Source organism: Muscardinus avellanarius (assembly GCF_963383645.1).
Source record: "Muscardinus avellanarius genome assembly, chromosome: 11".
NCBI classification, from domain to species: Eukaryota; Metazoa; Chordata; class Mammalia; order Rodentia; family Gliridae; genus Muscardinus; species Muscardinus avellanarius.
The window spans coordinates 12540327-12568148 of NC_137797.1; the positions used below are offsets into that span (position 1 = coordinate 12540327).

A 27822-nucleotide genomic window follows, 5' to 3' on the forward strand; every position below is an offset into this window, starting at 1 on the left:
TGCGAACCTGTGATCCTCCGGTCTCAGCCTCCAAGGATTATAAGTGTGCGCCACCACACCCGGCCCTTATTCACTTAAAATGTGAAGAAAATGACAATGTTAATAATAGTAGCTAACATTTATTGAATGCTTGTCACAGGTCATTCTGATTAAAGTTCTTACAATGTGATAACTCATTTAACCCTTACAATAATACTTTCCGGAAAGCGGGCGTGGTGGTGCAGGCATGTAATCCCAGCATTCGGGAGGCTGAGACAGGAGGATCGGGGTTCTCGGACAGCCTCAGCTGCGTAGTGAGGTCCTTTGCAACTCAGTGAGAACCTGTTTCAAAATAAAGAATAAAAAATAGGGCTGGGGGTGTAGCTTGGAGGTAGAATGCCCCTGGGTTCTATCCCCAGTACCGCAGAAAACAAATGAACAAAACTTACAGTGATGTTATTACCCTAATTCTCAGTCAAAGAAACCGAGGAATCAAGACGTTAGGTAGCTTCCGTAAGGCGTCACGACTTTAAGCATCAGAGCTAAACAAATATCACTGTATTCCAGCATAAGTAATACAGTGTGCTGGAGAGGAAAACTCAGCTTTAAGGAAAGTCTTCCAGTCTTTCTCAGCCAGTCTGCAGACCCTCACACACCTCTGTAAAGGAATCCCAGTACTTGGGAGGCTGAGACAGAAGGATCGCAGGTTGGAGACCAGCCTCAGTCACCTAGCAAAAAACCCTGTTCCAAACCCCAAATTAAAAAGGGCAGAGGGTGTATCTTGGAGGTAGAATGCCCCTGGGTTCAATCTCCAGTACCAACCAACCAGCCAACAAACAACAGAACTCTTAGTTGCCCCTGGTCCAACATTACATTCGCAGAGGCGGTAATGCCTGGGTTCCCTCCATCATGGTCTGACTCTGAAGCAGGGATCCTTGCTCCGGCACTGTTCCAGTTCTAGCAGTCTAAGCCCAAGTTCAAAGGCCAAGTCATGGACCGGTTGCAAGTGACCTTAGAAACCATCTAACTTAGGGTTTCTCAATCTCTGACTATTGACATTTGGGGATGGATGGCTCTTTCTTGTGGAGACTGTTCTGTGCACGGTAGGACATTTAAACAACACCCCAGGCTTCTATTCCTTAGATGTCAGCACTGCCCCGCCCCCTCATGTAACAGCGTGCCCGGAGACACTGAGAAATATGGGGCAGGGTTCAGGAAATGCACGAATCTGTCCCTGGATGAGAACCAGTGATCCAAACGATCTTTTCATCTTATAGATGTTGAAGTTGGAGGTCCAAAGAGATAAACTTGTTTAAGGTAGTTAGCCAGACCATGACTAGAATCCAGGTTCCTCACCCGGCATAATACCCCCCTATAAAGTACAGGGCACAATATGGATCCTAGAAGGAGAGTGTTTGCAGTCCTTCTGGGGTAGGAGACACTAATGTACCGATCTCTAACGGCTTGAAGCTGATAAGCAATCAAGTTCTGCTCAGCAAGGTGTCCAGAAAGAATGCGATCCGGCTTCCTGCCATCTGGATCGGCCACATTTTTGCTACGGGACTTAACCATATTTCAGATTCATCAATGAAAAGGAGATCATGGTCTTTACAGCTACCACCCGCCTCAAAACGCATTGTTTGGAGAGTAAAGCTCTTCTTATACACATCGGGTATCGATAAGATCATCAGAAATGATAATGGCGATTAAAGTCAACGCTCTCAGAAGTGGGTTCGGGGACTGTCTCCATTCCCAGACCTTCCCCCACTCCTGTGCAGGAGAGGGGGCCGGCAGGAAGCCCCTGCCCCGCAGCCGCCCCGGGGGCCCTCGCGGACACCCAGGCCTCGGCTCCCGCCCGACTCCCGGCGGCCCGGAGATTCCCGAGCGTCCCCGACCTCGTCCCGGCCGCCCTCGGGCGGGGGGCCGGGGAGGGCCGAGGGCGCAGGCTCCGCCCTCCGGGAGTCCTCCAGCCCGGCCCCCTCCTCCCCTCCCCCTCCTTCTCCTCCTCCGCTCCCTCCCGCCTTCCCGCCGCCGCCAGAGTGGCGGGTCGGAGGATCCCGGCCCCGCACCCCTCCTCCCCGAGCAAACAGCCCTCCCGCGCCTCGGCCGCCGGGGCCGCCCCCTTCCCGGCCCCGCGAGCCGTGAGGGAGCGCGGGCGCGCGCAGCCGGGAGCGCGCCGGAGCCCGGCGTGGCTCCGACGGCCGGCGCGGGGCGGCCGCGGGCGCGCGCACGCACGCAGCACGCACGGGGGCGGGGCAGGCGCGCGCCCGCCTGTCGCGACAGTCGGGCCGAGGCCCAGGGGGAGGTGGCCTGTCGCGGGTCGCCCGGCTCCCGGAGGCGAGGGGCGCGGGCGGATGGCGGAAGGCGCCCAGCCGCAGCAGCCGCCTCAGCTCGGGCCCGGCGCCGCCGCCCGGGGCATGAAGCGGGAGTCGGAGCTGGAGCTGCCGGCGCCCGGAGCGGGAGGAGACGGAGCCGAGCCCGGCCTCAGCAAGCGGCCGCGCACGGAGGAGGCGGCGGCCGACGGCGGCGGGATGCAGGTGACCGCGCGGAGCGGGCCGGGCCGGGCCGGGGCGGGCGGCGGCGGGCTCCCCGCGTGGGCGGCGCGATCCGGGGGCGGGCGGCCGGGCCGGGCGGCGCGGGCGCGGGCTGCGGGCGGTCCCGGTGCCCGAGCGTCCCGGGGCGGCCGGGCCGGGGGCCGCGCGTGAGTAGGTTCTGGGAAGCGAATAGGATGGGGATGGAGTCCGCTCTTAAGCTCTCCCCTAGCTCCCTGGGAAACGCGGAAACCCGCGAGTGTAAGCCAGAGGAGGTGGGGGCGCGGGCACTGGCGAGGCCCCCGGGGGCGGGCGGCTGGGGCAGCCCTGGCACCCGCTGGGGGGGGCGGCATCCGAAGGAGAAGCGTGAAAAGCGAGAAAACTCCTCGAGAGAGCCCCAGGCCGATGTGGCTAGGCTGTGGGTTAAATCACCGGGAGTGTGAGAAGTACTCGGAGTTGGGTAGTGCTGTGGGGACACGCGGGGCGCCGTCTCGCTCATTTTGTGGCGCCTGCTAATGAGCCTGAAGAGAGGCGCGGGACGCGGTCCTCCCGTACTCTGCATCCTACACTGCTAGCAAGCCAAACAGCGCTTGGATGTCCGGGGATCACAAAACACATTTGTAGGGCTATTAGAAGATTCGATTCCAAGTTGTGGACTCAAGGAAAAGAGAGCTGATTTGGGGTTAGATTCGGAATGGGAAAGGTGAAGGTAGCCATGTCAGTTACTTGGTAGTTTGAGGAGGGGCTTGGAACCTTTGTAGGTTTTGGAATTTGGTCTATGTTCTCAGAAAATACTTGCGATGAAATGGCGAGGCTCTCCCAGCAGCAGTTGTTTATAGACCTCTGCCTAATTCTCTTAGAACCATAGAATGTTAGAGATAGAGGGGACCCGAGACATTACATCTTTTCCAGGGGCCCTTAACCTGGGTAGACTTGAAAGATTCTTAGGCAACATAGTTTATGTGCACTTTTTGGTGAAGAGTCAATAATTTTCATCATTTTAACCTCCACCTTGTATAAACGGGGAATCAGAAATCCAGAGGAGACCTCTAGTGACTTGCCTAAGGCTACCAAGTTAGTTGGTTGTAAAACTGGAACCAGGAGCCTGATCTTCCAATGCCTGTTCCTGTACTCTCTCCATTACACCACTCTTGGAAATCTCTGCAGCGCTAAAAGACTTCCTGTGCTCAGCTCCCTGCTTTTCAAGGCTCTGCCTGACTTCCTGTGTTAAGAGACGGAGCTGCACTTAAGCCTGGCGCGTTTGCTGTGCGCCTCCTGGTCTCCTTTGCAGTGTCCACCCTATTAATTATCTTGGCTTGGATAAAGTGACCCTCTTGGTGTTACTTTTTGTATTCTCCTTTTGTTTGCTTGCTTTCATTCTCTGTGAAAACACTGTCACGCAGAAAGACTGCGGAGAAGTAAAAGCTTAAGGCCATCAAAAACTACAGAGGAATAACAGGGGAACTTCAGGTGAGGTGCGTTAACATTGAATGCAAAGGAGGGAAGACTGGAAGAAGGTGCTGGTGAGCATTTTCACTTGTTCTGTGCATACATCTACATACGTATTCATTTATTATTTCCATCAATCATGCTTAATGAGACCCTTCCCCCCTTTCTGCCTGGGGCCTAGTATTTGCTAGTTGTCTTCAAGTTGGCTAAGGGGCTAGTAATACTTGGAAATGGAGCAGTGTATAGGGACTTTGGATGTATGCAGAGGAAGGAGTGGATTAGGTCCTTTGGGAATAACTGTACAACATAAAACTATCCCACAGCGAAGAGTCTTTTCTTCACTGTGTGCTGACTGAGTATTTATGGATAGTCTTCACTTTTTACTTTATACATCATTCTCATTATTGCAGTTCCATCACACCATGCATGACACACAAGTCTTCAGATAATTGGTTTAGCCCCCTGCCTTCATTTAGCTTTATGGTTCTAGGGAAATCCTTTATTTGGGGGCCTGTGTTTCCTTAGTTATAAAATAAAACTTTTGTACAAGATGACTTCTAAGTTACCTTCTAGAAGATATAAGTTCTCTTTCTTTAAGGTGCAAATGATCTAGGTAGAGAGACAAATGGGTAAAAAAAAGTTTGTGTGTATGTATGTATATATACGCACACACACACACACACACACACATCAGGTACTATTAACCTTTGGGGATATAGTAATGAACAAAGATATGTCCTGCTCTCCTGGATTAATATTATATGCGAAGAGATATCTAATAAAGATAACCATTATTAGGTGGTGATAAGGGCTTAGAAGAAAAGTTACACTGTGGTGGAGAGTGGTGAGGATGGCAAGGGAAGGCTTCTCTGTGGGGGACCTTTGAACAAAGCGAGGGAACGGGCCATTTAAGGCTTGAGGAAGAGGGCTCAGATAGAGGGAGCCAGGATACAGAGGCATTGAGAGAGAAGTGTGCTGGTGTGTTGGAAAGACCAGTGTAGCTGCAGCAGAATGAGCTGGTGTGGCCATTCTCAGGAGATGGTGTCGGAGGCTTAGAAATGCCTGGAGGCCTACATAAATATACACTGTAAAAGTCTTGGTGTCCTCAGTCTTTTTGGTATGTGGTCCCTGACAGCTCAGTTTACACTATTTAGACACTACTCTTGCCTCCTGGTATTTTGATTCTTATTTATACATTGTCTTTTATTATCCCTTCATGGCTTTGTTCTTATTTCCCTAGTAAGATTGTAAGCTTTCAAAAGACAGAAACTATATATTCCTTTGTGTTTATGCTTCATAATAACAGGACAGGTTTTGGTACATGTTGAGTTCTCAATGCCTATTCAATCAAAGTTGAAATTACCTTTTACAAATAGTTAAAGGATTAAAAAGCATCCTGAAATTCTAGGTGAGAGTACCCTCATAGAATTCACCAGTCCCCCCCTTGCTTGCCAAAAGATTAACCCTTCCTATACAATAAAGGTTCCCAAGGCTGTTTTCTAAATGGAGCTGCATCTCTAAGCTTCAGATTCCAAATTGGGGTGCAGCCACTAAGCAATTGGAGTGAATTATTACTTCCCAAAGTGGAGTCAGGGGAAGAGTTGTTGGTGCTTGTTTTGTAATCTGTAGGCTCAGAAGGAACCCAAGGGGAGAGAAGAAGGACCAGTGCTTTTAAGGGCAATCTACAGAAGCCTTATGGGATGGAAAAGGTAGCGCAGCCATGGCCAGAGTAGAGAAATGGAGAAACCTGAACCATGGAGTAGGAGGGAAGAGACAAATGCAGTTTAAAAATGGAAACATGGGTTGAGAAATATAATTAGTTCTTATGGAGGGTACTTGGAAATAATCTAGGTTGGTGGAAAGTTAAATGACATATATATAGTTATTAGAGGTTCATTTCACTTTAAGCAAGTCTGATGTGTATGGAACTTGGGCTCTGTCAAACATGCTGGGGAATGAATTATTTTGGTTGGCTTTTCTAGGAATATAAACAATTTGATTAACAAGTTCTATTTTTGGGCAACTTTCTAGGAACCTAGCTACTGGATAAGATATGATGCATCATAATGATTGCTTATAGCTTTTAGCAAAATTCTTTATGGCAGTGAAATGTTGTGATTATTATATGGTATGTGATTATTATATGGCCTAGTACTCGTTTCTGACCGTGTCATCATAAATCCAGTATAGCTGTGGGTTTAACATGGGATCATATTAGCAGCTGACTCTCGTAGTAGGGGAAGGGCTTCGAACTAGCCTATGTGCTTTGTGGATGCTGTCTGTTGAAGTAATTTATCTTCTACTTGCTTGTTCCTGGGTTTATTGTCTTCTAGGTGGATTTTCTTTGGATCATCATTTGGGTATTTGGTGCTGAAACTGAGTGTGGTGCTAGACTTTGGGTAGAGTTATGCCAACAGCATGCTCTTCTTACAAATAATTTCATGGACACTATCTCCCTAAATTTACTGACATTTCATTTCTGCCTGTCTTAGTCTTCTCAAGCTGCTACAACAAAATACCATAGATTTAAACAACAGGCATTTATTTCTCATAGTTCTCAAGATCAAGGAGCCTGTAATGTGGAGAGAAAGCGAGGAAAAGCTCTTCTTATCAGGGTACTTATTTCATAGTTGTTGACCTGTCCTCATGACCTCATCTTATCTTAATTATCTTCCACACTTTAAATACTCTCATTTTAGAGGTTGGGGCCTTAACTTAGGAATTTTGAGAGGACACAAACATTCAGCCCTTAGCACTACCAGAGTGGCACATATTATAGGAGAAACTGAGGCACAATCATGTAAATATTACTGTCTTTTTTTCAGACCTCACATGGAAGCCTGATAATGTAAAACTGAGAATGTATTTAGGAAGGAGAAAGCCAGGACTAATTTCAAAATAGAATTATTCTTTAGGGTGACTCAAGAGATTAGCCTGAGTTGAATTTGTCTCAAACACCTTGTCATTTTTTCCCTCTATCATAATGACATGTGAACACAACAGAAGCTAGCTAGAATTTAACTTTCATTTTGTTATAAAGCAGACTGGTGCAGACAGGCCTCAAGATTACAGGACTGTGGAGAAAAAATTCAGGATGCTACTTAGTATAAACAGGAGCGTTGCTATGTGAATCTCTAGTTTGACATCTCTCAGGCCTTTGGTTGTTAGGATGATAGGATTTAATAATTTGTGGAAACAATAAAGAACCATTTAAGCGAGTGAATTTGTTTGAACTTTTGCTGTTATGCGTTTGTGAAGCATAGTAAACATCTTTATTCTGGAGCAGATGTGTCCTGCCTTCAGAGGTAGGAGGGAAGAGCCATGGAGATGATGGAAAGGAAGTGGTAGTAATTGGAGCATGAGGAAACAGATGGATGGGGGCATGGCGGCTGCCTTTGGCGTTTTAGGTGGCCCCTAGGTGTATCGAGTTTCTTATTCTTCTCCCGGTAGCCCCAGTACGAGCAGGCAGCTTACAGGCTAAGGTTTCATTATCTAATCCATCACAGATCAGCTTGAATAAACCCATTGGCTGGGGCTGATCTAGTTATGAGGGTAGTGCAAAGCTGCTTGAGCCAGGATTGGGACAAATCGGATCAGAATTGCCATGTGAATCCTGGGCATATTTCTGTAATTGGGTATGTAAAGTAGTCTGGGAAATCAGAGAGAGAGAGAGAGAGAGAGAGAGAGAGAGAGAGAGAGATAGATAGATATGGACGGACACACACACACAGACACACACAAACACACACAGCGTGCACACGCAAGCAAGCAATCAGCCATGACTGTTTTTGCAAATGTTGTCTTAGAGATTTGGAGGGGAAAGTATAGGGAGGATGATCTATCTCTCTGGAGTAGAGCCAAGAGCTTTCATTATTTGAGTCTGGACTATTTTGGTGACTAAGGCTCAGAAGTGACCTCTTTAGTATTTTGGAGATTATAGTTGTGATTGGCCTTTCTGAGTGATGCCTTAACCAGAGACCATGAGATAGGGGTTACCATTCTGTTTTCATTATTTATTTATTTATTTTTGTGGGCTTGGGGATGGAACCCAGGGGCTTTTGACCTCCGAGCTACACCCCCTGCCCTATTTTTATTCTTTATTTTGAAACAGGGTTTCACTGAGTTGCAGAGGGCCTTACTAAGTAGCTGAGGCTGTCCGAGAACTGTGATCTTGTCTCAGCCTCCTGAATGCTGGGATTACAAGCATGTGCCACCACGCCTGGCTCATTCTGTTTTTAAAGTAGAGATTACTACTATTATTACCACCTTAATATGTAAACATACCTTTATCCATATATTTCTTTGTGTGTGATATTGGGTATGGAACCTTGAGGCATTCTACCTTAGTGTTACTCTCTCAGCCTGGTTTTTTTTTTTTTTTTTTTTTTTGGTACTGGCAATGGAACCACAGGCATTCTGCCTCCAAGCTGCACCTCCAGCCCCCCCCCCCCCGCCCCCCCGGGCCTTTTATGTTTTATTTTTTTTGCGGGTCTGGGGATGGAACCCAGGGGCATTAGATCTCCGAGCTACACCCCCTGCCCTATTTTTTTATTCTTTATTTTGAAACCGGCTCTCACTGAGTTGCAGAGGGCCTCACTAAGTAGCTGAGGCTGTCCGCGAACCGCAATCCTCCAGGTCTCAGCCTCCCGAATGCTGGGATTACAAGCGTGCGCCACCACACCCGGCTTTCTTTCTTTCTTTTTTTCTTTTTGGTGGTACTGGGGTTCCTGGAAGCCCTTCTACCTCCGGGCTATACTCCCAGACCTATTTTATATTTTTATTTGAAAACAGGGTCTCTTAAGCCAGTGCGGCTGACTTTGAACCTGCACAATCCTCCTGTCTCTGCCTCCCAAGGGCGGGTATTACAAGCGTGCGCCACCACGCCCGGCATTATTCTTTATTTTTAAACAGGGTCTCACTGAGTTGCAGAGGGCTTTACTAAGTAGCTGAGGTTGTCTGAGAACTGTGATCTTCTTGTCTCAGCCTCCTCAATGATGGGGTTACAAGTGTGCGTCATCACGCCTGGGTCTGATTTTATCTCTTATTTGGAAACAAGGTTGATGAGTCTCACTACTTGCTGAGGCTGTCCTCAAACCTGCGATCCTCCTGTCTCAGCCTTCCAAGTACTTGGGATTACAGGCGTGCACCATTACGCCTGGCTCTCCATATATCCTTTACATGTACTGTAGTAAAGAAACACCATTTAGAGTTTCTCGTATTTGGATTTGAGTCTTGGCTTCACTTAACAGTTGAATGGCTTTTGGCAAGGTATTGAACATCCCTGGGTTCTTGTTCACACATCTATGAACTGGGAAAATTAATAGATACCCTTATGAGCTATTAAAGTGAGTAACTGAGATTATTTAAAGTGTCTATCCTGGAACCCAGTGCTACATGTTTATTTCTTGCTTTCCTTACATCCTGCTGTACAGCACTCAATAAGTTCCTGCTTACTGCTTGATCAGCATAGAGTGGTTAATGCGCTTCCGATTGATTAAGTGCCAGAGCTGGGAACTGTTAGAGACGAGCAGTGTGTTAAACGGGGAAGCCTCATTTGCTCTTTATTAGGGGGGTGAAGCTAATCATTGAAGTCTCTTGTTTTAGAGGCAGGGAAGATATTTCATTCTTTGCTAAGGGGCAAAGACTATGAAGTATCACACTTCCTGCACTGGGGGTGTGGAAATTTTAAAGAACCCTGGGGAGTGGAGGGTGAGTGCCAGGTGCACTGTCTGTTTTAGGGTACAGGGGATGAGGAGCTGTATTTTCAAGTTTTTAAGCTTTGTTGGTTAAATTTATTACATCAAGTAGATGACACTTTTTCTCATTATGGCGTATGGAAATCGAGCAGGGCTGGCTGTGTGTTATCTCTTCAATCTCTTGGTACTCACCCTCCAGACTGATAACAGAGTGATGTATCTCCAAAGGTGATCTATTACTCCTTTCTTAATTTTTTTTTTTTTGTGTGTGTTACTGGGGATTGAACCCAGAGACATTCTATCTCTGAGTTATATCCAAGTCCTGTTTTATTTCTTATTTGGAAATAGGATCTCACTAAGTTGCACATGGCCTTACTAAGTAGCTGAAGTTGGCCACAAACCTGTGATCCTGTCTCAGCCTCCCAAGTACTGGGATTACAAGCGTGCACCACCATGCCCTGTATCCAAGCCCTATTTCTATTCTTTATTTTTAAACAGGGTTTCACTAAGTTTCAAAAATTCTTACTAAGCCAGGCATGGTGGTACACACTTGTAATCGCAGCATTTGGGAAGATGAGACAGGATCACAGTTCGTGAACAGCCTCAGCTACTTAGGCCCTTTGCAACTCAGTGAGACCCTCTTTCAAGATAAAGAATAAAAAAATAGGGCTGGAGGTGTAGCTCAGAGGTAGAATGCCCCTGGGTTCCATCCTCAGTATCCCCCTCCCCCAAAAAAAGAAAGAAAAGAAAAAAAAAGTCCTTACTAAGTAGCTGAGGTTGGTGGTGTGGCTGAACCAGTGATCCTCCTGTCTCAGCCTCCTAAGTATTGAGATTACAGGCATGTGCCCCCGTGCCTGGCACTTAAAATCTTTTGAAAGATCTGTTTTACCTCAGAATGAAGTCCAGCTCTCCTTTGGCCTACCAGGTCCTTCTGGGCTGACATCTTCCTACTTTTCTAGTCCCATCTCTTTTTACACTTCACCTCTAAGTTCGTGTCCAGGAACTTGTAGTTTCCTGAGCATACTGTGTTGTCCAACAAATTCACTTTTGTTTCTGTACCTTTAAGCAAATTTTCCCTTTTCTCTGTCATTTCACTAGCATCTTCCTTCCTCTACTTGTAAGGTTTAGTCTCCAAGAAGCAATTTGGATATTGATAACTCCTGGTGGATGCTCTTTGTGACTCCCATTCTACCTGTACTCCTGCTGTTTTTCAAAATATTATGTCCATAGGTCTGCTACCAGGTTTTTTAGTTGACTGTTTGATCAAATGTCTGCCCCTCCACCTCTGCCCAGACTGAGAGCCTGAAGGGATCCTTAGGGACCCAGAGGAGTTCAGCATTGTGCCCACACTGGATATTACAGAAAGCAGCGCTGTTGGATTGAGCTTGGTCTTCCCTCCCCAGCCGGGGCCTACAGATGGCTTCAGTTGTTCTCCAGCTTTTCCCTGAGGGGTCTGGCCCTAGGTCTGCTTTCTAGCTCACTGAAGAGGGGGTGTTGCATGATATGTGAATATTACCTGGTCTCAGAGTCAAAGGTAAGAGAGGTTTTTTTGTTTGTTTTTTTGGTGGGTCTGGGGATGGAACACCTCTAAGCTATACCCCCTGCCTTATTTTTTATTCTTTATTTTGAAACAGGGTCTTACTGGGTTGCAAGGGGCCTCACTAAGTAGCTGAGGCTGTCCATATACCGCGATCCTCCGGTCTCAGCCTCTGGAATGCTGGGATAAAAGCGTGTGCCACCATGCCTGGCAGAGAGGGGTTTTTTTAAGACAGAAACTGGGGTAAAATTTAACTGCTGAATGTGTTGGGTGGGCATGGCCGCCTGATATTTAGTTTCCTGTGCTCAGATATTAATTGGATGCACGTGTGTATGTGTAAAAAGCTCCTTTGTGGATAGTGTGGTTAAGGAGAAAGGAGGCACCACACAAGTGAGAGGGGCAGTGAGCGCCAGCGCATCCCAGTCGTTGGAGCAGTCTGTCGATCTACCTTTTTACCGGGCTGCTGAGGGTGCTGGAGTTCACTTCAGGTTTGTTGCCACCATTTGGTACTGGGATCATTCCATCAGCTGTGGACTTCAGCCTTTCCCTCCTCCACCAGTGAATTTTATTGGATATTTAGCTGTGTGTGTGTGTGTGTGTGTGTGTGTGTGTGTGCGCGCGCGCGTGTGTTAATAGGGGTTGAACACAAGGCTATTTTACCTCTAAGCTCTGTCCCCAGCTTTTTTATTTGTTTATTTTGTTTTGAAGCAGGGTCTCTTTGGATTGCTAAAAGTCTAGCTACATTGCTGAGGCTGTCCTTGAACCTGTGATCCTCCTGTGTCATCCTTCCTAGTTTTGGGATTACAGGTGTGTGCCACCATGCCCAGCCTATTGCTTGTTTTTATGGACCCAGGAAAAATACTAAGTTGAGACACTTCACAAAATACATGTTCTTTTTCAGATCAGTCCCATTGGATTATGTTTGGAAAGGAGGAAGTTTGATAGACTGCTTTTAAATCTTGGATTTGGGGATAGATTTGTAGAAGAATTTTACAAGAATTCTCTCTTTCAGGCCCTTGTTCCCCCATCCCCTTCACGTTCAGCTTCTAGTTCTGGCTCCTGTATGATCCTGTTTACCAGCTTCAAGTCTTCCCTTGTTAGTGGTTAAGGGTGAGTGGTTATGCTCTGTAGTGCCTCTGGCTTTTTAGATTCTGCATGCATAAAGCAAGTTCTAGGACAGAAATGGGAGAGAGTGGCCAGTAGTATCACCTCCCTCTGAGAAGTCATGCACAACGTGGCATCTAGAAATTTCAGCTGAGGATTCATGATAAACACCACTTATGAAGCAGATGACATCTTTAAATTGTCAAATGACAATGGTTGAGTAACTGCTTAGAAACCTATTTTCCCAAGGGAGGAAACTGAGCCTTTGAGGTTTAGATTTTCACATGGGTGTGTTCAGCCATAATACTTGGGTTTTTAAGGAACCTAAGTCTCCAGATAAAACCCTGGTATGTGGGATTTTTCTCATGTAGAGGCTGGTTCCTTGGTTTTTCCTTTGTTGAAGAAAAGAGATTTTTGTAGTGGGTATTGAATATTTTATTCCAGGCATGTGGTTTCTGAGGAGGCATACTGTTTATTTTTCTTTCTGCCTGCATCGATTTTGTCAGATCCTAATTGGAAATGCCACAAGCAAAGCATGATTTATCGTGAGGGCTGGGATGGGGTGGGTGGCTGTGGGACTCTCTCTCCCAGCTGTGGGGGTTGGGGTGGGGGCAGAGGCAAAACTAGCAGAGCAAGGGGAACTACAGATGGGGCCTGTGGGGTCCCAGCGTGGCCTCCAGCTACTGCTTGAGTTGGACCGCTTAGGGAACGGAGGCTCATGGGAAGCTCTTCCAGTTGCTTTATTTTGAGCAGCTTTTTCCTCTGCAAATTGGCAGCTGTTTGGAGGAGGGGGCATTAATTGCTGACAGAATGCTTTCCAAAGCAGACCTGTATGGATTTCATTTAGGGATTAATTTGGGGGTATGTGGCTTGTCCTGAGGGGAGAGGACTTTGGGACTCATTCCCCTGGAACCTGGCGGGGCTTCTGGAGGGGCCTGCTCTACGTATTTTGGGTTCTCAGGCAAGCAGAATTGCAGCTGCATGGTTAGCCCTGCTGCAGGGAGCCCAGTTTCATGGGTCTTCCTCTCCTGGGGAAGTTTATACAGTCACACTGACAGCCTTACGTTTGTTTTCCTTTTTGTTCCCCCCTTGCAGTTCTGTGCACCACAAAAATTCTTGGGAGAGCGAGTAATAATTTTGGATAGAAGGCAGGAATTAAAGATCTTTGTTTAGCTTTTCCTTTTTATTCACCACTCCTCTCCTTTGCAGAAGCATCTGTAGAGGAGATGGCTTATATTCTAATCAGACTGGCTTAACGCTCATCAGTCTGAATATGTGGCTTTGACAGCTTTCACCTGCTGTTTATTGGTTTTTAGGGGATGGGTTAGTAGGATTGTGTGATCTCAAAGCAAAAACTGGCAAAATTGAAAGATGTTTTGTGGGGCTCCCAGGACCCACAAAGCTATAACTCATTGGTTTGCACCTTGTACGAGCTTCCAGGAACACTGTTGCTGTCGGTGGCTGGCACAATGGTTTGAGGACTTTGTTGGCACTTCAGGAAGTCTCCACAATGGCTGCCGCTCAACAGGACGGGCCTTGGCAGAGCTTATGGGGAGTTGGTAGTACTTGTTTTGAGGAAGAGAAGCAGCCTGCTGGGAGGAATGGAGAGGGATGCGAGGCAGCGCTCACCGAAGCAGTCCATTTTACATATGCTTGTGTTTGTTGCACTAGAGGGAAGATTTCACTGCATGTTTATATGCTGTGTATGAACTCCAGCCACGTCTGAGTCATGGCTCCGAATAAGCTGATTTGGTTAGCTTTAATATCATTGAAGACTTTTTCATTTTTCTTTCTTTTGTTCCTGTGGTGCTAGGGATTGACCCCGGAGGCGTTCTTCCTCTGAGCTATATCCCCAGTTCTATCTTATTTGGAAATGGGGTCTCGCTAAGCTGATGCGAGCCTCACTGAGTTGTAGAGGCTGGCTTCGAACCTGGGATCTTCCTGCCTCAGCCTCTCAAGTACTGGGATTACAGGTGTGCGCCACCATGCCCAGTTTACTTTTTCCCTCCCTTCCTCCCTCCTATTTATTTACTTATTTATTTATTTTGTGGTACTGGGATTGAACCCAGGGGCTATCTCCACACGACACCCCCAGCTTTCCCTTATTTTTTTAACATTGTTTTGAAACAGGATATTGCTAGGTTGTTGAGGGTCTCCCTTTGTTGCTGAGGCTGTGTTTGTGTCCCTCAAATCCTGGGATTACAGGCGTGCGCCACCATGCTCAGTTCCGCATTCAAAACGGGCTGTATCTGGAGTTAGTTATTCGCATTTCTGTTGGCCACCTCCTCCCTATCCCGGGTGCTCCTCGTCGTGCACTGCACACACCTTTTGCCCTCTTACTTTGTGTATAGGTCTTTCCTGCTTTAGTTACCTGTAGATCTTGCTGCTACGGTTTCGTTTTGAGCTGACCATGATGTACATGTTGGAGATCAGTTGGTTTACTTGGCATTATCTGCCTTCAGACTTAAGCACTGAAGCATGTTACTGCATGCAGCAGTAGCCTTTCAGAAAAATACTATCAGGGACATTACAGATTTCTGCCAACTGTTTAAGAGTACTGTGACTAATAGACAGCCCTGTAGCTATATGTGTATGTGTGTGTTTGTGCTCATTTCTTTGTGCTTGCTTTGCATTTTTGTCTCTGAGAGTAGTTGGAGCAAGTGCTACCCTGTAGGATTTGCTTTTCAATATTGGGAAACCTTTTTAAAAATTCCTTACCTGAGCCGGGCGTGGTGGCGCACGCTTTTAATCCCCGCACTTGGGAGGCAGAGACAGGAGGATGGCGCTGGTAGAAGGGCTTCCAGGAACCCCAGTACCACTAAAAAAAAAAAAAGAAGTTCCTTACCTGATTTTCTTGGGTTTGGTGGAGAGATCTTTTTTTTTTTTTTTTAATTTTAGCTCCACTATGAATTATTTTCTGTACCTTTAGTTTCAGGCAAATAGTAAATACTTAGTTTAACAATATCCTAGAGCTTGAACAAACTTAAGAAATTTGCTCAAAGCTGGGCATGATGGCACAGGTTTGTAATCCCAGCATTCAGGATGCTGAGACCGGAGGATCACGGTTCGCAGACAGCCTCAGCTACTTAGTGAGGCCCTTTGCAACTCAGTGAGACCCTGTTTCAAAATAAAGAATAGAAAATAGGGCAGGGGGTGTAGCTTGGAGGTAGAATGCCCCAGGGTTCCATCCCCAGACCCCCCCCCCCCCAAAGAATTTGCTCAAGCATCCTGTTTTAAGCACATGTATCAAGGATATTGTTTACTTTAGAGTATCCCATGCTGTATTCCGTTAATGGCTCTTTTTTCCTTTTTCAGTGCTGAGAATTGAACCAAGGGCCTTGCACATGCTAGGCAAGTGTTGAATTATACGCCTAGCTCTTTTTATTTGTAAAACATTTTGAGACAGGGTTTCTCTAAGTTGGCTAGGCTGGCTCTGAAACTTGTGATCTTCCTGCCTCAGCCTTCTGAGTAGCATGCATTACCATGCCTAACCCATTGATTGCTCCTTGGAAAATGATAATAGGGATCATTTTGTTAAAAAAATAGGCCCGGCATGGTGGCCCACACTTGTAATCCCAGCATTCGGGATGTGGAGGAGGATCACTGTTCTCATGTTCTCAGACAGCCTCAGGTACTTAGCGAGGACCTTCGCAACTCAGTGAGACCCTGTTTCAAAAAATAAAAAGACTAAAAAATAGGGCCAGGAGTGTAGCTTGGAGGTGCAATGCCCCTAGGTTCCATTCCCCAGAACCGCAAACAAACAAACAAACAAACAAACAACAACAACAACAACAAAAAAACAGTCAGATACCTTGGAAATTAGAATTAAATAAACATAATTTAACTATCATACTGTACTTTTTGTAAGCAGATATTGTGACTCTGAGATATTATGCATCATTTTCCAAATTGACTTATCCAAATCAGGATTTATGTCCAGATTTTCTACTCTGAAGTTAATCTAACTCCAAATACATAAAAACATGGTTAGTGAAATACTTTCCTCTCATTGCTGATTCCATTCAGTCCTATTCCTCACCAAGTAAGTAGCCACTGTCACTCATTTGCTATTCTTCCCCTTTCTTTTTTGCCGAAGCACAGTCGCATACACTACAGATTTTTTTTGTAGCTAGCTTGTGAGGTTGCTGAGAGTCTACTCTACATTGTTGGGGCTGATCTGGAACCTGTGATCCTCCTGTTTCAGCCTCCTAAATATTGGGATTACAGGTGTGTACTACCATGTCTGGCCAGTTTGAATCTTTGTATCCTTGGACTGACTCTATCTATCTATCTATCTCTATCTATCTATCTATCTATCTATCTATCATCTCTTTTGGTGGTACTGGGGATGGAACCCTTCTACCTCTGGGCTACACTCCCAGACCTATTTTTTTATATTTTATTTGGAAACAGGGTCTCTTAAACCAGCAAGACTGGTTTCCAACCTGCGCGATCCTCCTGTCTCCACCTCCCAAGCATGGGGATTACAAGTGTGAGCCACCATGCCCGGCCTTATTTTTGTTTTTTTTTTTGGTGGTACTGGGGGTGGAGCCCAGAGGCTTTCTACCTCCGGGCTATACTCCCAGACCTTTTTAAAAATTATTTTTATATTTTATTTGGAAACAGGGTCTCACTAGGTTGCTGAAAGCCTCACTAAGTAGCTGAGGCTGACTTCGAACCCATGCGATCCTCCTGTCTCAGCCTCCCAAGAGCGGGGATTACAAGCATGCGCCACCATGCCCGGCTTCTTATTTTTGTTTTATAACAGGGTCTTGATAGGTTGCTAAGAGTCTGCTATATTGCTGAGACTGTCCTTAAACCTGTGATCCTACTGTCTGAGCCTCCCAAGTACTAGGATTAAACGTGGGCACTATCACATCTAATTCCAGGGATATATTATAATAGAAGCTCAATATCTGTTGAAAAGATATATCAACTTTTCCTTTTTTTGTGGTGCTAGGGATTAAACCCAGGGGCATTCTACCTCGAGCTACACCCTCAGCCCGATTTTTTATTCTTTATTTTGAAACATGGTCTCACCAAGTTGTGGAGGGCCTAAGTAGCTGAGGCTAGCTGAGAACCTAGATGCTCTGTTTCAGCCTCCCAAGTACTGGGTTTACAAGTATGTACCACCATGCCTGGCTTTATTTTCATTTTTGGTACTAGGGATTGACTAGGGCGCAGCAAAGCTGATGCCTTTCCCGGTGTTTTGATTCCTTACCCAGTGCCTTTGCACAGCCCTGCCATTGGAAATCTGACTGACAGGACTGGAGCAGATAGCTTTGCTGTCCTTGCACAACACATGTTTAGTGTTGAAAACATTTTACACTTGACAGTTGATTGATGTAGAACCTGAAGTCAACACTGAACCCCAGTTTCTATCTTTACTTTGGATCAGTATTTTGAATAGGGTATTGCTAAAATTTATTGTGTTTCCAAGTGCCACACATTGTATTACAAGGTTTATGTATTTATCTCACTTTCCTGTGGTTTGTATTCAGGGATTGTTAAATGTGATAATTGGTTGTGATATGTATGATGGTTGATTTGTTGTTTTTTTGGCCCTCAAATTATCCTATCTCTAAATTCACTTTTTTTTCTTCTTCAGTACCGGGGATGGAACCCAGGGGCATTCACCTCTGAGATACACTGCCAGCCCTATTTTTTGTTCTTTATTTTGAAACAGGGTCTCACTAAAGTTGCAGAGGGCCTCACTAAGTAGCTGAGGCTGGCTGCAAACCTGCAATCCTCCTATCTCAGCCTCTCAAATACTGGGATTATAAGTGTGCACCACCACGCCTGGCTGTGTTTTTGAGATACAAAGAAAAGTTTATCTTTGACAGGGTTCTGGTCCTAGGTTGAGGGGCTACATCTGGTATCTGGTCAGGGTCTTCTTGCTGGCAGTTCTTGGAAGTGCTGGGCTTCACCTGCCAGAGTGCCTGTTGAAGAGGTAGGTGCACAGACACCTGCTCTCCAGTACTAATCTGGTCCCATGAGAGCAGGACAGCATTGACCCATTCATGAAGTGGCCCATCTCTAATTTTACTGTTGGTCGAATAGATTGGTGGATCAATAGATTGGTAATGGTGAGCAGTATGAAATCATTGGAGGCAAAGGCATTTAAAAGTTATCTGGTCCAGCCCTCTGCTATAGTTAGGGGAAATAGCTGATGTACTCATTTATATGGATGAGGTCTCAGGCAGAGAGAGAGAGAGAGACAGACAGACAGACAGACAGAGACACGGAGGGAGGTTTGGCAGTATTAATATGCAGACTATATGCAGACTATTCTGTACTTTGTTTTTCTCTCTGGAGCTCATTTCATATCAGTTTATTTTTTTTCTCATTCTATTTGTTAGCTTTCTGGAATTAAGATTATTTTGTCTGGCTGGGGGGTGGCATATACATGTAATCCCAGTACTTGGGAGGCTGAGACAGGAGGATCACAGGTTCACAGCCAGTCTCAGCAACTCGTGAGGCCGTCCACAACTTAGTGAGACCCTTTTTCAAAATAAAGAATGAAATAGGGCTGGAGATGTAGCTCGGAGGTAGAATGCTCCTAGGTTCCATCCTAGTACCACACAAAAAATTTAAAACATAGGGCTTTATATATAGTATGATTTGGGGCTTTTATGTAATCACAAGGCCAGAGACCTAATCTTTGTGTTCTTTTGCATGGATACCCTACAAATCCCTGACTCAAGATAACATGTAGCATTTTCTCAGTGGAAGATAGGTACCCTCAGCTTTCCAGTTCCTGGTCTGCTGCTCCTGTCTGTCTTCTGCTAGTGGGCACATTGTAGGTCGGATATATTATTTGTCATTGAGTTACTAATGATACTCAGGGCCTGTCTTGAGTCGTTAGATACAGAACCTAACTTCAGTGTGATTTAATTCAGCATGACACCTTGTATACCAGACATATCCCAAGTGCCTAGGTTTATCCTGATTGAATGTCACTGCCGTCAGGAGGCTGTGCAGTGAACCAAGTTTGGTGCTGAATTATAAGAAAGGAGGGTTTGATTCCTGATGTGTGTTCCCATCTCAGCGGCCACGATTGCCCTTAGCGCACCTGACCTTTGTCAAGCTTAGGACTGAGTGAGTACTCTTCTCTGCAGTATGGCTTCTCTCTGCCTGGAACTTGATGGCAAGTAAGTAGATATGGTTTAACAAACAGAATATTTTTCCTTTTGTTTCCTGGACAGTAGTGGATTCTGATTCAGACAGAGTTAAATTTCAAGCTTAGGTTTGATTCTCCTCAGCCTTTACAGACTTCTGCATTTAAAGATATGAATAACATCATGCTTTTCAGAGCTGGCGTCTGCAGTAGACTTCTGTCTTCATGAGGATATTATAGAGGAGGCAGCCTTCCAACTGCCTATGGAATGCTTGCAGAATGAGAATGAGGCCACTGGAGCTGCGCCTCACACTCTGGATGAATGCTGACCACTGCTCTGTTCAGCCCCACCAGAGAGTCTTTGTGGTCCCAAGGCTCTGCAGTGGGTGAGTTAGGCCCACTGGGCTCCGTGGCCCAAGTCACGCAGGTTAATGCTCCTGCGCTGCAGTGAGTGGAAGCAGGCAGGGCCCCAGGTGCTGTGTTGTTCCGCCTATGGTTTTTTCCTTCACACCCAGTATAAGGTTTCCAGGCATTTGTGCAACCTGATAGCAGAAAACGCCTGTCGTGGCAGTCGAGAGATGGGTTGGCAGGTGGCTCAGGTTACTCCATGATCTTGATAGGAGCCACCCATCCAGGCTGGTGGCTGCTGGGTGGGAGTGGGAGCTGTATCGCCAGCGCTGCGCCCAGCAGGAATGGCGGTATGGGCCTCTGCGTATTCCAGGACCCCAGGAGTATCCCCAGGCAGCTTTGAAAGGTCTGGCCAGCGTTTCTAGAGAAACATATTTGCGATGTAGATTTTACCTTTGAGGAGATGAGTCTTAGGGGGCAGAGCAGAAGTACTGACATAGAAAATGGGAAGTGCTGCTGGGTGCGGTGGGCACACTGTAATCCTAGCATTGGGGAGGCTGAGACAGGAGGATCACGGTTCAAAGACAGCCTCAGCTACTTAGTGAGGCCTGTTGCAACTCAGTGAGACCTTGTTTCAAAATACAAAATGTAAAATAGGGCTGGGGGTATAGCTCAGAGGTAGAATGCCCCTGGGTTCCATCCCTGGTAAAAAGAAACAAGGCCCACTTAGCTCCTGAGGCTGGCTGTGAACCTGTGATCCTTCTGTCTCAGCCTCCTAAGTACTGGGATTACAAGTGTGTACCACCACATCCTCCAGCCCCTCCCTTTTTTGAAGAGGGTCTTGCTAAGTTGCTGAAGCTGCCGTATATCAGCCATCCATCTGTCTCAGCCTCCCAAGTACTGGGATTACAGGTGTACACCACTGCACGTGGCTTATTTTCTCATTCTTTTAACCTAAAGCCCACTTGTAGAATTTGAGTCCTTAGATGTAGACACAGTGATTTGAATTTGCAGAAGGGCATTGATGTGTACATAGGTAATTTTAATACACTGTCATAATTGCTCTGGTAGAGGTATTCACAGAACCTATGTTAAAGTGTAGTGCTTTGGTGACATATACCCTGTGTATTACTCTTATCAGAGCAGTTATCACACTGTATTAAAAATTGGGTTAAAAGGACCCATTCTGGAATGGTCATGGACATACCCCTATAATCCCAGTACTTAGAAGACTGAGACTAGAGGGGTTGGGCCACAGGTTTGAGGTCATTGTCAACAACTTAGCAAGACCCTGTTTCAGAATGAAACATGCAACAGGGCAGGGGTCTAGCTCAGAGGTAGAATATCTCTGGGTTCAATCCCAAGTACCCAAAAGGGGGGGCTCATTTGGTATCAGATTGCCTAGATTTAATTTCTGTCTGTATAACTACTTAGCTGTGTATCCTCTAGGCAAGTTACTTAATTCCTGTTTTTCTTTTGTAAGAGAGAATAATTCTTTTTTTCCCCCAAGGTGGTTGTGCTAGATGAGTTCTATAACGTGCTGCTCTGTACAAGTGCTGTGTGCTCTCTGTTCCCGTGGTGGTGGTTAGAGCACAAAGCAGGGCACCAGAGACCGTGGCGAGTCAGGCTGACCTGAGGCTTGCAGACTTCAGTGTTTATCATATTCACTGAAAGATGTTTAGCATTAACTATGCCAGGTATTACATAGAAGCAAATGAGTGCAGCATCAAAACTATGTGACTTTATGTATGTTGAGAGTTAGTGTTTTGAAAGTTGTGTAAAAAAGAATATTTAAAAAAAATATTGAGCCGGCCATGGTGGCGCAAGTTTGTAATCTCATAATCTCAGCATTTGGGAGGCTGAGAAAGGAGGATCGTGGTTTGCAGGTGACCTCAGCTACTTAGTGAGGCCTGTTGCAACTCAGTGAGACCTTGTTTCAAAATACAAAATATAAAATAGGGCTGGAGGTGTAGCTCGGAGGTAGAATGCCTCTGGGTTCCATCCCCAGCAATGGTATTATATGGTGGTTTCAGAGAAGAAATCTTATTGCTTCTTTGAAAGTCAGAAGTGCTTTAGCTTTCTTGGTATAGACTATATACTTTTTTTTTTTTTTTTTTTGGTGGTACTGGGGATGGAACCCTTCTTTCTCCAGGCTACACTCCCAGACCTATTTTATATTTTTTATTTGGAAATAGGGTCTCTTAAGCCAGCGAGGCTGGCTTCGAACCTGTGCGATCCTCCTGTCTCCACCTCCCAAACGCGGGGAGTACTAGCGTGCACCACCATGCCAGGCTAAAGATAGACTATATACGTTAAAGTAGGATAATGCTTAACTATTTCAGACAAGTATGAAGCATTCCTATTTTAACCCCAAGTAGAAACCTTTTTTTTTTTTTGCAGTACTGGGCATGGAACCAAGGAACATTCTGCCTCCGAGCTACACCCCCAGCCCTATTTATTCTTTATTTTGAAACAGGGTCTCATTAAGTTGCAGAGGGCCTCACTAAGCACCTGAGGCTGGCTATGAATCTTGATCCTCCTGTCTCAGCCTCCTGAGTATAGGGATAACAAGCTCATGCCACCACGCCTGTCTAGGAGAAACCATTTTAGATCACAACTAATTTTGCCTCTTCCCTCCTCTCTAAAAGAGAAAAATTGCTAATATTTTTAGCACTTTCATTGCGTGCGTGTGTGCATACGCGCGTGTGTGTATGTGTGTGTTTGGTACTGGGGATTGGACCTAGGGGCATTCTACCTCTGAGCTAGACTTCTTAGCCCTCTTTTCTTTTTTTTTTAATTTTAAATCAGCTAAGTTGCTGAGGCTGGCTTCAAACCTATGATCCTCTTGTCTCTGCCTCCAAGAATTTTGTCACCATACCTTGCTCATAGATCTTGATGTGAGAAGTAACCTCTCATCTTGTACAAAAGCCCCCATCCTTTTGCTTGGGCAATCGTTCTTCTAACAACATTTTTTTTTTTTTTTTTTTGTGGTGGTGGTACTGGGGACGGAACCCAGGGGCATTCAACCTCCAAGCTACATCCCCTGTTCTATTTTTTCTTTTTTCTTTTTTGTGGTACTTGGGGTGGAACCCAGGGGCTTTCTACCTCTGGGCTACGTTCCCAGACCTATTTTATATTTTATTTGGAAACAGGGTCTCACTAAGTTGCTGAGAGCCTCGCTCAGTAGCTGAGGCTGGCTTTGAACCTGTGTGATTCACCTGTTGTGTGATTCACCTGTCTCAGCTTCCCAAGTACTGGGATTACAAGCGTGCGCCACCACACCCGGTTTTTTATTTATTTTGAAACAGGGTCTCACTAAGTTGTGGAGGGCCTCACTAAGTAGCTGAGTCTGGCAGCAAACCGTGATCCTCCAGTCTTACCCTTCTGAATGCTGGGATTACAAGCGTGCACCCCATGCCCAGCTTCTACTACCATTTGAATGCTATGGCAGGGTAAATAGAGCTAAACTCTGATTAGAGAGTTACAGAATTGTTTTTATGGAACTTGAGGTGTATTGGAGAAGGTTTAGGGAACAACTATGTATTAAAATAAAACTTGATAACTCAATGTATTGATCAGTGTATATGTAGAGAAATAAGTACTCATATTGTTGTGGGAATGAAAAGTCACAGAGTTTCCATGAAGAGCAATTTAGCATATCCATTAAATGTAAAATGCACATATTCTTTGACCCAGCAGTTTGATCTCTAGGAATTTACTTCACTGACACTCTTGCATATATGTGGAATAATATACAATGTAGTATTACTCAAAATAGTTAAGACTGAAAAAGTAAAAATGCTCTTTGACATTGAATCTGCTAAATAAGATAGTCATATAACAGGATACCATGCAGCCCTTATAAAGAATTAGCCAGCTCTCTATGGATAGACGCTAGCATTTTTTTTTTTTTTTTGTGTGTGTGTGGTACTGGGGTTCCTGGAAGCCCTTCTACCTCCGGGCTATACTCCCAGACCTATTTTATATTTTTATTTAGAAACAGGGTCTCCTAAGCCAGTGCGCATGGCTGGCTTCGAACCTGCGCGATCCTCCTGTCTCTGCCTCCCAAGCGCGGGGATTACAAGCGTGCGCCACCACGCCCGGCCTAGCATTTTTTTAAAAATGTACTGGAGATGGAACCCAGGGCATTCTACCTACGAGCTACACTCCCAGCCCTATTTTTTAATTTTTAATTTTTAATTTTGAAACAGGGTCTCACTGAGTTGCAAAGGGCCTCACTAAGTAGCTGAGGCTGTCTGTGAACTATGATCCCCCTGTCTCAGCCTCCCAAATGCTGGGATTTCAAGTGTGCGCCATCATGCCCCACTGCAAAGCATCATATATATATATAAAGTCAGAGTGCAGAAAAGTGGATAGTTGTGTAGTGAAAAATATATATTTAGGTTCACGTAGACTCTGCCATCATATGGAAGACTCTGGTGACAGTGATTGCTTCTGGGTGAGCACTGAATGATGGAGGCATAGAGGTGTAGCTGAAAACTTAATTTTTATTGCATGCCTCTTGTGCCTTTTATATTATAGCGGTACCCCCCTTCTCTGCATGGGCTATGTCCCAAGACCCTCAGTGGATGCTTGAGACCATAGATAGTACGAAGCCCTCTATATACTGCGTATTTGTCTATATACACATACCTATGATATAAAGTTTAATTTTTATTTTTTGTGGTACTGGGGATTGAATCCAGGGACATTCTACCTTTGAGCTACCCTCCACCCAGTCTTATTTTATTCGTTTATTTTGAAACAAAGTCTCACTAAGTTGTAGAAGGCCTCACTTAGTTGCTTCTGTGAGCCTCCATTGTCAGCCTCCCAAGATACTGGGATTACAGGTGTGTGCCACCACATCTGGCTAAAGTTTAATTTTTAAATTAGGCACAGTAAGATGGGTGCTGTGGTGTATGCCTGCAATCCCAGTGACTCAGGATGCCAAGACTGGAGTATTGTAAGTTTGAGGTCAACCTCTTTAGCAGCTTAGCAAGATCCTGTCTCAAAAACAAACAAACAAGCCTGGCGTGGTGGCGCACACTTGTGATCCCAGCACTTGGGAGGATGAGACAGGAAGATTGCACAGGTTTGAAGCCAGCCTCAGCTACTTAGTGAGGCTCTCAGCAACTTAGTGAGACCCAGTTTCCAAATAAAGTATAAAATAGGTCTGGGAGTATAGCCCAGAGGTAGAAAAGCCCCTGGGTTTCATCCCAGTACCCCCCCCACACTTCCTCAAATATAAATTAGATACAGTGAGATATTAACAACTGGTAATAAATTTGAACAGTTGTAACAGTTTATGGTAATACAATTGTCAGCATCACTCCTCTTGTGCTTTGAGACCATTATTACATAAAATAGGGTTATTACATAAAATAGGGTTGACTTAATGCAAGCACTGCAATATTATGACAGTCGATCTGAAAAACAGGTGGCTGCTGACTCTGTGGTGGGTAGCATATACAGCATGGATACTTAGACAAAGCATGGTTCAGGTTTGGGTGGGACAGAGCAGAATGCTTCCAGATTTCATCACACTGCTCAGAATGGCACGTAATTTAAAACTTTTGAATTACTTTTGGATTCTTCTATTAATGTTTTCTCACTAGTTGATGATGACTGACTGAAACTGTATAAGTGACACTGTGGATGAATGGAGACTACCGCACTTGTGTGTGTTACCTGTTTTGGAAATAAGGTCACTTATTAAAGGTATAGGAATAAGTACAGGGCTTAGGATTCTTAAACTTGCTGATTTTCACAGAAGTGAGTAAGGGGACATGTTGGAAGAGAGGTATGTCAGTTCTGCTTACCACAAACAGCGCAGGTGATGGCACACGACCATTTTAATGTTGTCTCTCACATTGTTTTTAGGTATATAGGGTGTTTTCAGTGCTTATGTTTTGATATGTTTATATGTTCATATAATGTATCATATGACGTTATATGTTTATTATTAGCTGTGTCGTATTACATTTTACTTTTTGTACTGGGGATTAAAGGCAGGGGCATTCTACTTCTGAGCTACACCTCCAGCCCTTTTATTTTTTGTTTCAAAATAGGGTTTCACTGCCAGCTACTGAGTGAGGCTCTCAGCAACTTAGTGAGACCCTGTTTCCAAATAAAGTACAAAATAGGTCTGGGAGGTACAGCTCCTGGGTTCCAGTACCACCAAAAAAAAAAAAAAAAAAAAAAAAAAAAGAAAGAAAGAAAGAAAGAAAGAAAGAAAGAAACAAATAAACAGTTGGATCTCACTAAGTTGCTGAGAGTCTCAGTAAGTGGCTGAGGCTATCTGTCCTCACACCTGCTATCATCCTGTCTCAGCCTCCCAAGTACTGGGACTGCAGACATGTGCCACCATGCTTGGCTTATTTCATCTACTATTAACTGTGAAAATGCTATTATGAAGGAGTGGATAAATGAAGAAAAGATTTAAAATGTAAAGTAATGTTAGAAGATTATAAATGTTTGGGTGTGGTGATATCTCTAATCCCAGTACTTGGGAAGCTGAGACAGGATGATCACAGGTAGGTTTGACACCAACCTCAGCAATTTAGTAAGATCCTTATTAACTTATTGAGACACTGTTAAAAAAAAAAAAAAAGGCACAGGGGGTATAGTTCAGAGGTAGAAAGCTCCTGACCCTGGCTGGGTGTGGTGGTGCATGCCTATAGGCCCAATACTTGGGAGTTGAGACCAGGAGGACTGCAATTTCGTGTCCAGCCTCAGCAATTTAATTTAGCAAAGCTCTGCAATTTAGTGAGATCTTTTTTTCAAAATAACAGCTGGGCATGGTGGCACAGGTTTGTAATCCCAGCATTTGGGAGGCTGAGACAGGAGGATTGAGGGTCACAGACAGCCTTAGCTACTTAGTGAAGCCCTTGCAACTCAGTGAGACCCTGTTTCAAAATAAAGAATAAAAAATAGGGCTGAGGGTGTAGCTCAGAGATAGAATGCCCCTGGGTTCAACCCCCAGTAACCACCCTCCCCGAAAAAAGAACATTAGCAATGCCGGATGTACATAGAGGATCAATTATTCAGCGTTATTCTGTGGTTATAAAGGGTCAAGTGCAAATAATGAAGTGGGTTGAAAGAAACAGTGGGTCAGAACCACCACCAGAAGCCTCTGTGGGTCTTGAGAAGCGTCCCTGCAGAGTGCCGGTGTGCCCGCCGCCCGCGGAGTGCAGGCCGTGCCTTGCTTGGATGTTTTCAAAACCTTGGAATTTTAGGAGCAGTGGACTGGGAAGCAGCCTTTCACTCCCGGGCCACACCTGACCTGAATGGAGCAGCGTCCTCACCCTCACAGGACGAGGTGGCGGGGATTCTCACCGGTCAAGGAGGACCTTCTGCGAGATCTGATGCTGAGTCCTGAGCGAGTGAGCAGGGCTCGGCCGGCAAAGGAGAGGGAAGGACAGGCCGATGCTGACCAGAGCCGCAGCACACACGAGGACAGGGTGTGAGGGCAGCGGCGAGGGGGAAGTGGGCTGGTGGAGGCAGTGGCAGGGTTTCCCGGGGAGTCCTGGGTACCTGGGCCCTCCTCAGCCTGCCGCCCCGCCATTGTGTCTCCCTGCCCGCCCCGCTGCCTGGATGTGGTGGATTGTCCTGCCACCCGAGGGCACTGCGCTCAGCGGTGGGTGGAGGATGCCGCTGGCATCTTTCATGAAGAGAGAGAGCAGAGAAAACCTGTATTTGGTTATGTGGTGTGGATGTCATCGTGCCGCCTTCCAGAGGAATTGCTCATTTTCCCTTCCTCAGCGGTCTTCACCCTAGAAGAAACTTTCCCTCTATTTGGAATTGCAGCTTGAGTGCTGCATGGAAACAACTTGAACTTTATGTTCTATTTGAATTTATGTGAGGCGCTTGCTGCCAGGGGGGCACGTATTTTACTCTTCATAGTTTGGAATGCTCTAACATTTTGTCCGCGAAGCCTTGTGATGCTTACGTGCTTAATCGCCACAGTATCCCGAGTGGGTAGCAGGTGAAGTTTTTCATATACTTAGCACCTGTTGCTTGTCCTTGTCTCCTAAGGGGAAAGTGCTCCCTCGAAGCTGAATG

At 45.6% G+C, this 27822-nt stretch overlaps 1 protein-coding gene across 18 annotated transcripts in view; it reads left to right on the forward strand.

Moving 5' to 3' along the window:
* Positions 1-2333: 2333 nt before the first annotated feature.
* Positions 2334-27822, forward strand: part of RBFOX2 (RNA binding fox-1 homolog 2) — a gene marked incomplete at its 5' end in the record, with an annotated part of 286161 nt that continues 260672 nt past the window's right edge. For all 18 annotated transcript variants that reach the window (XM_080705590.1, XM_080705579.1, XM_080705611.1 and 15 more), the window contains one exon: positions 2334-2516. In XM_080705590.1, coding sequence (XP_080561716.1) covers positions 2334-2516 — 183 coding nt within the window. The remainder of the gene's footprint in view (positions 2517-27822) is intronic.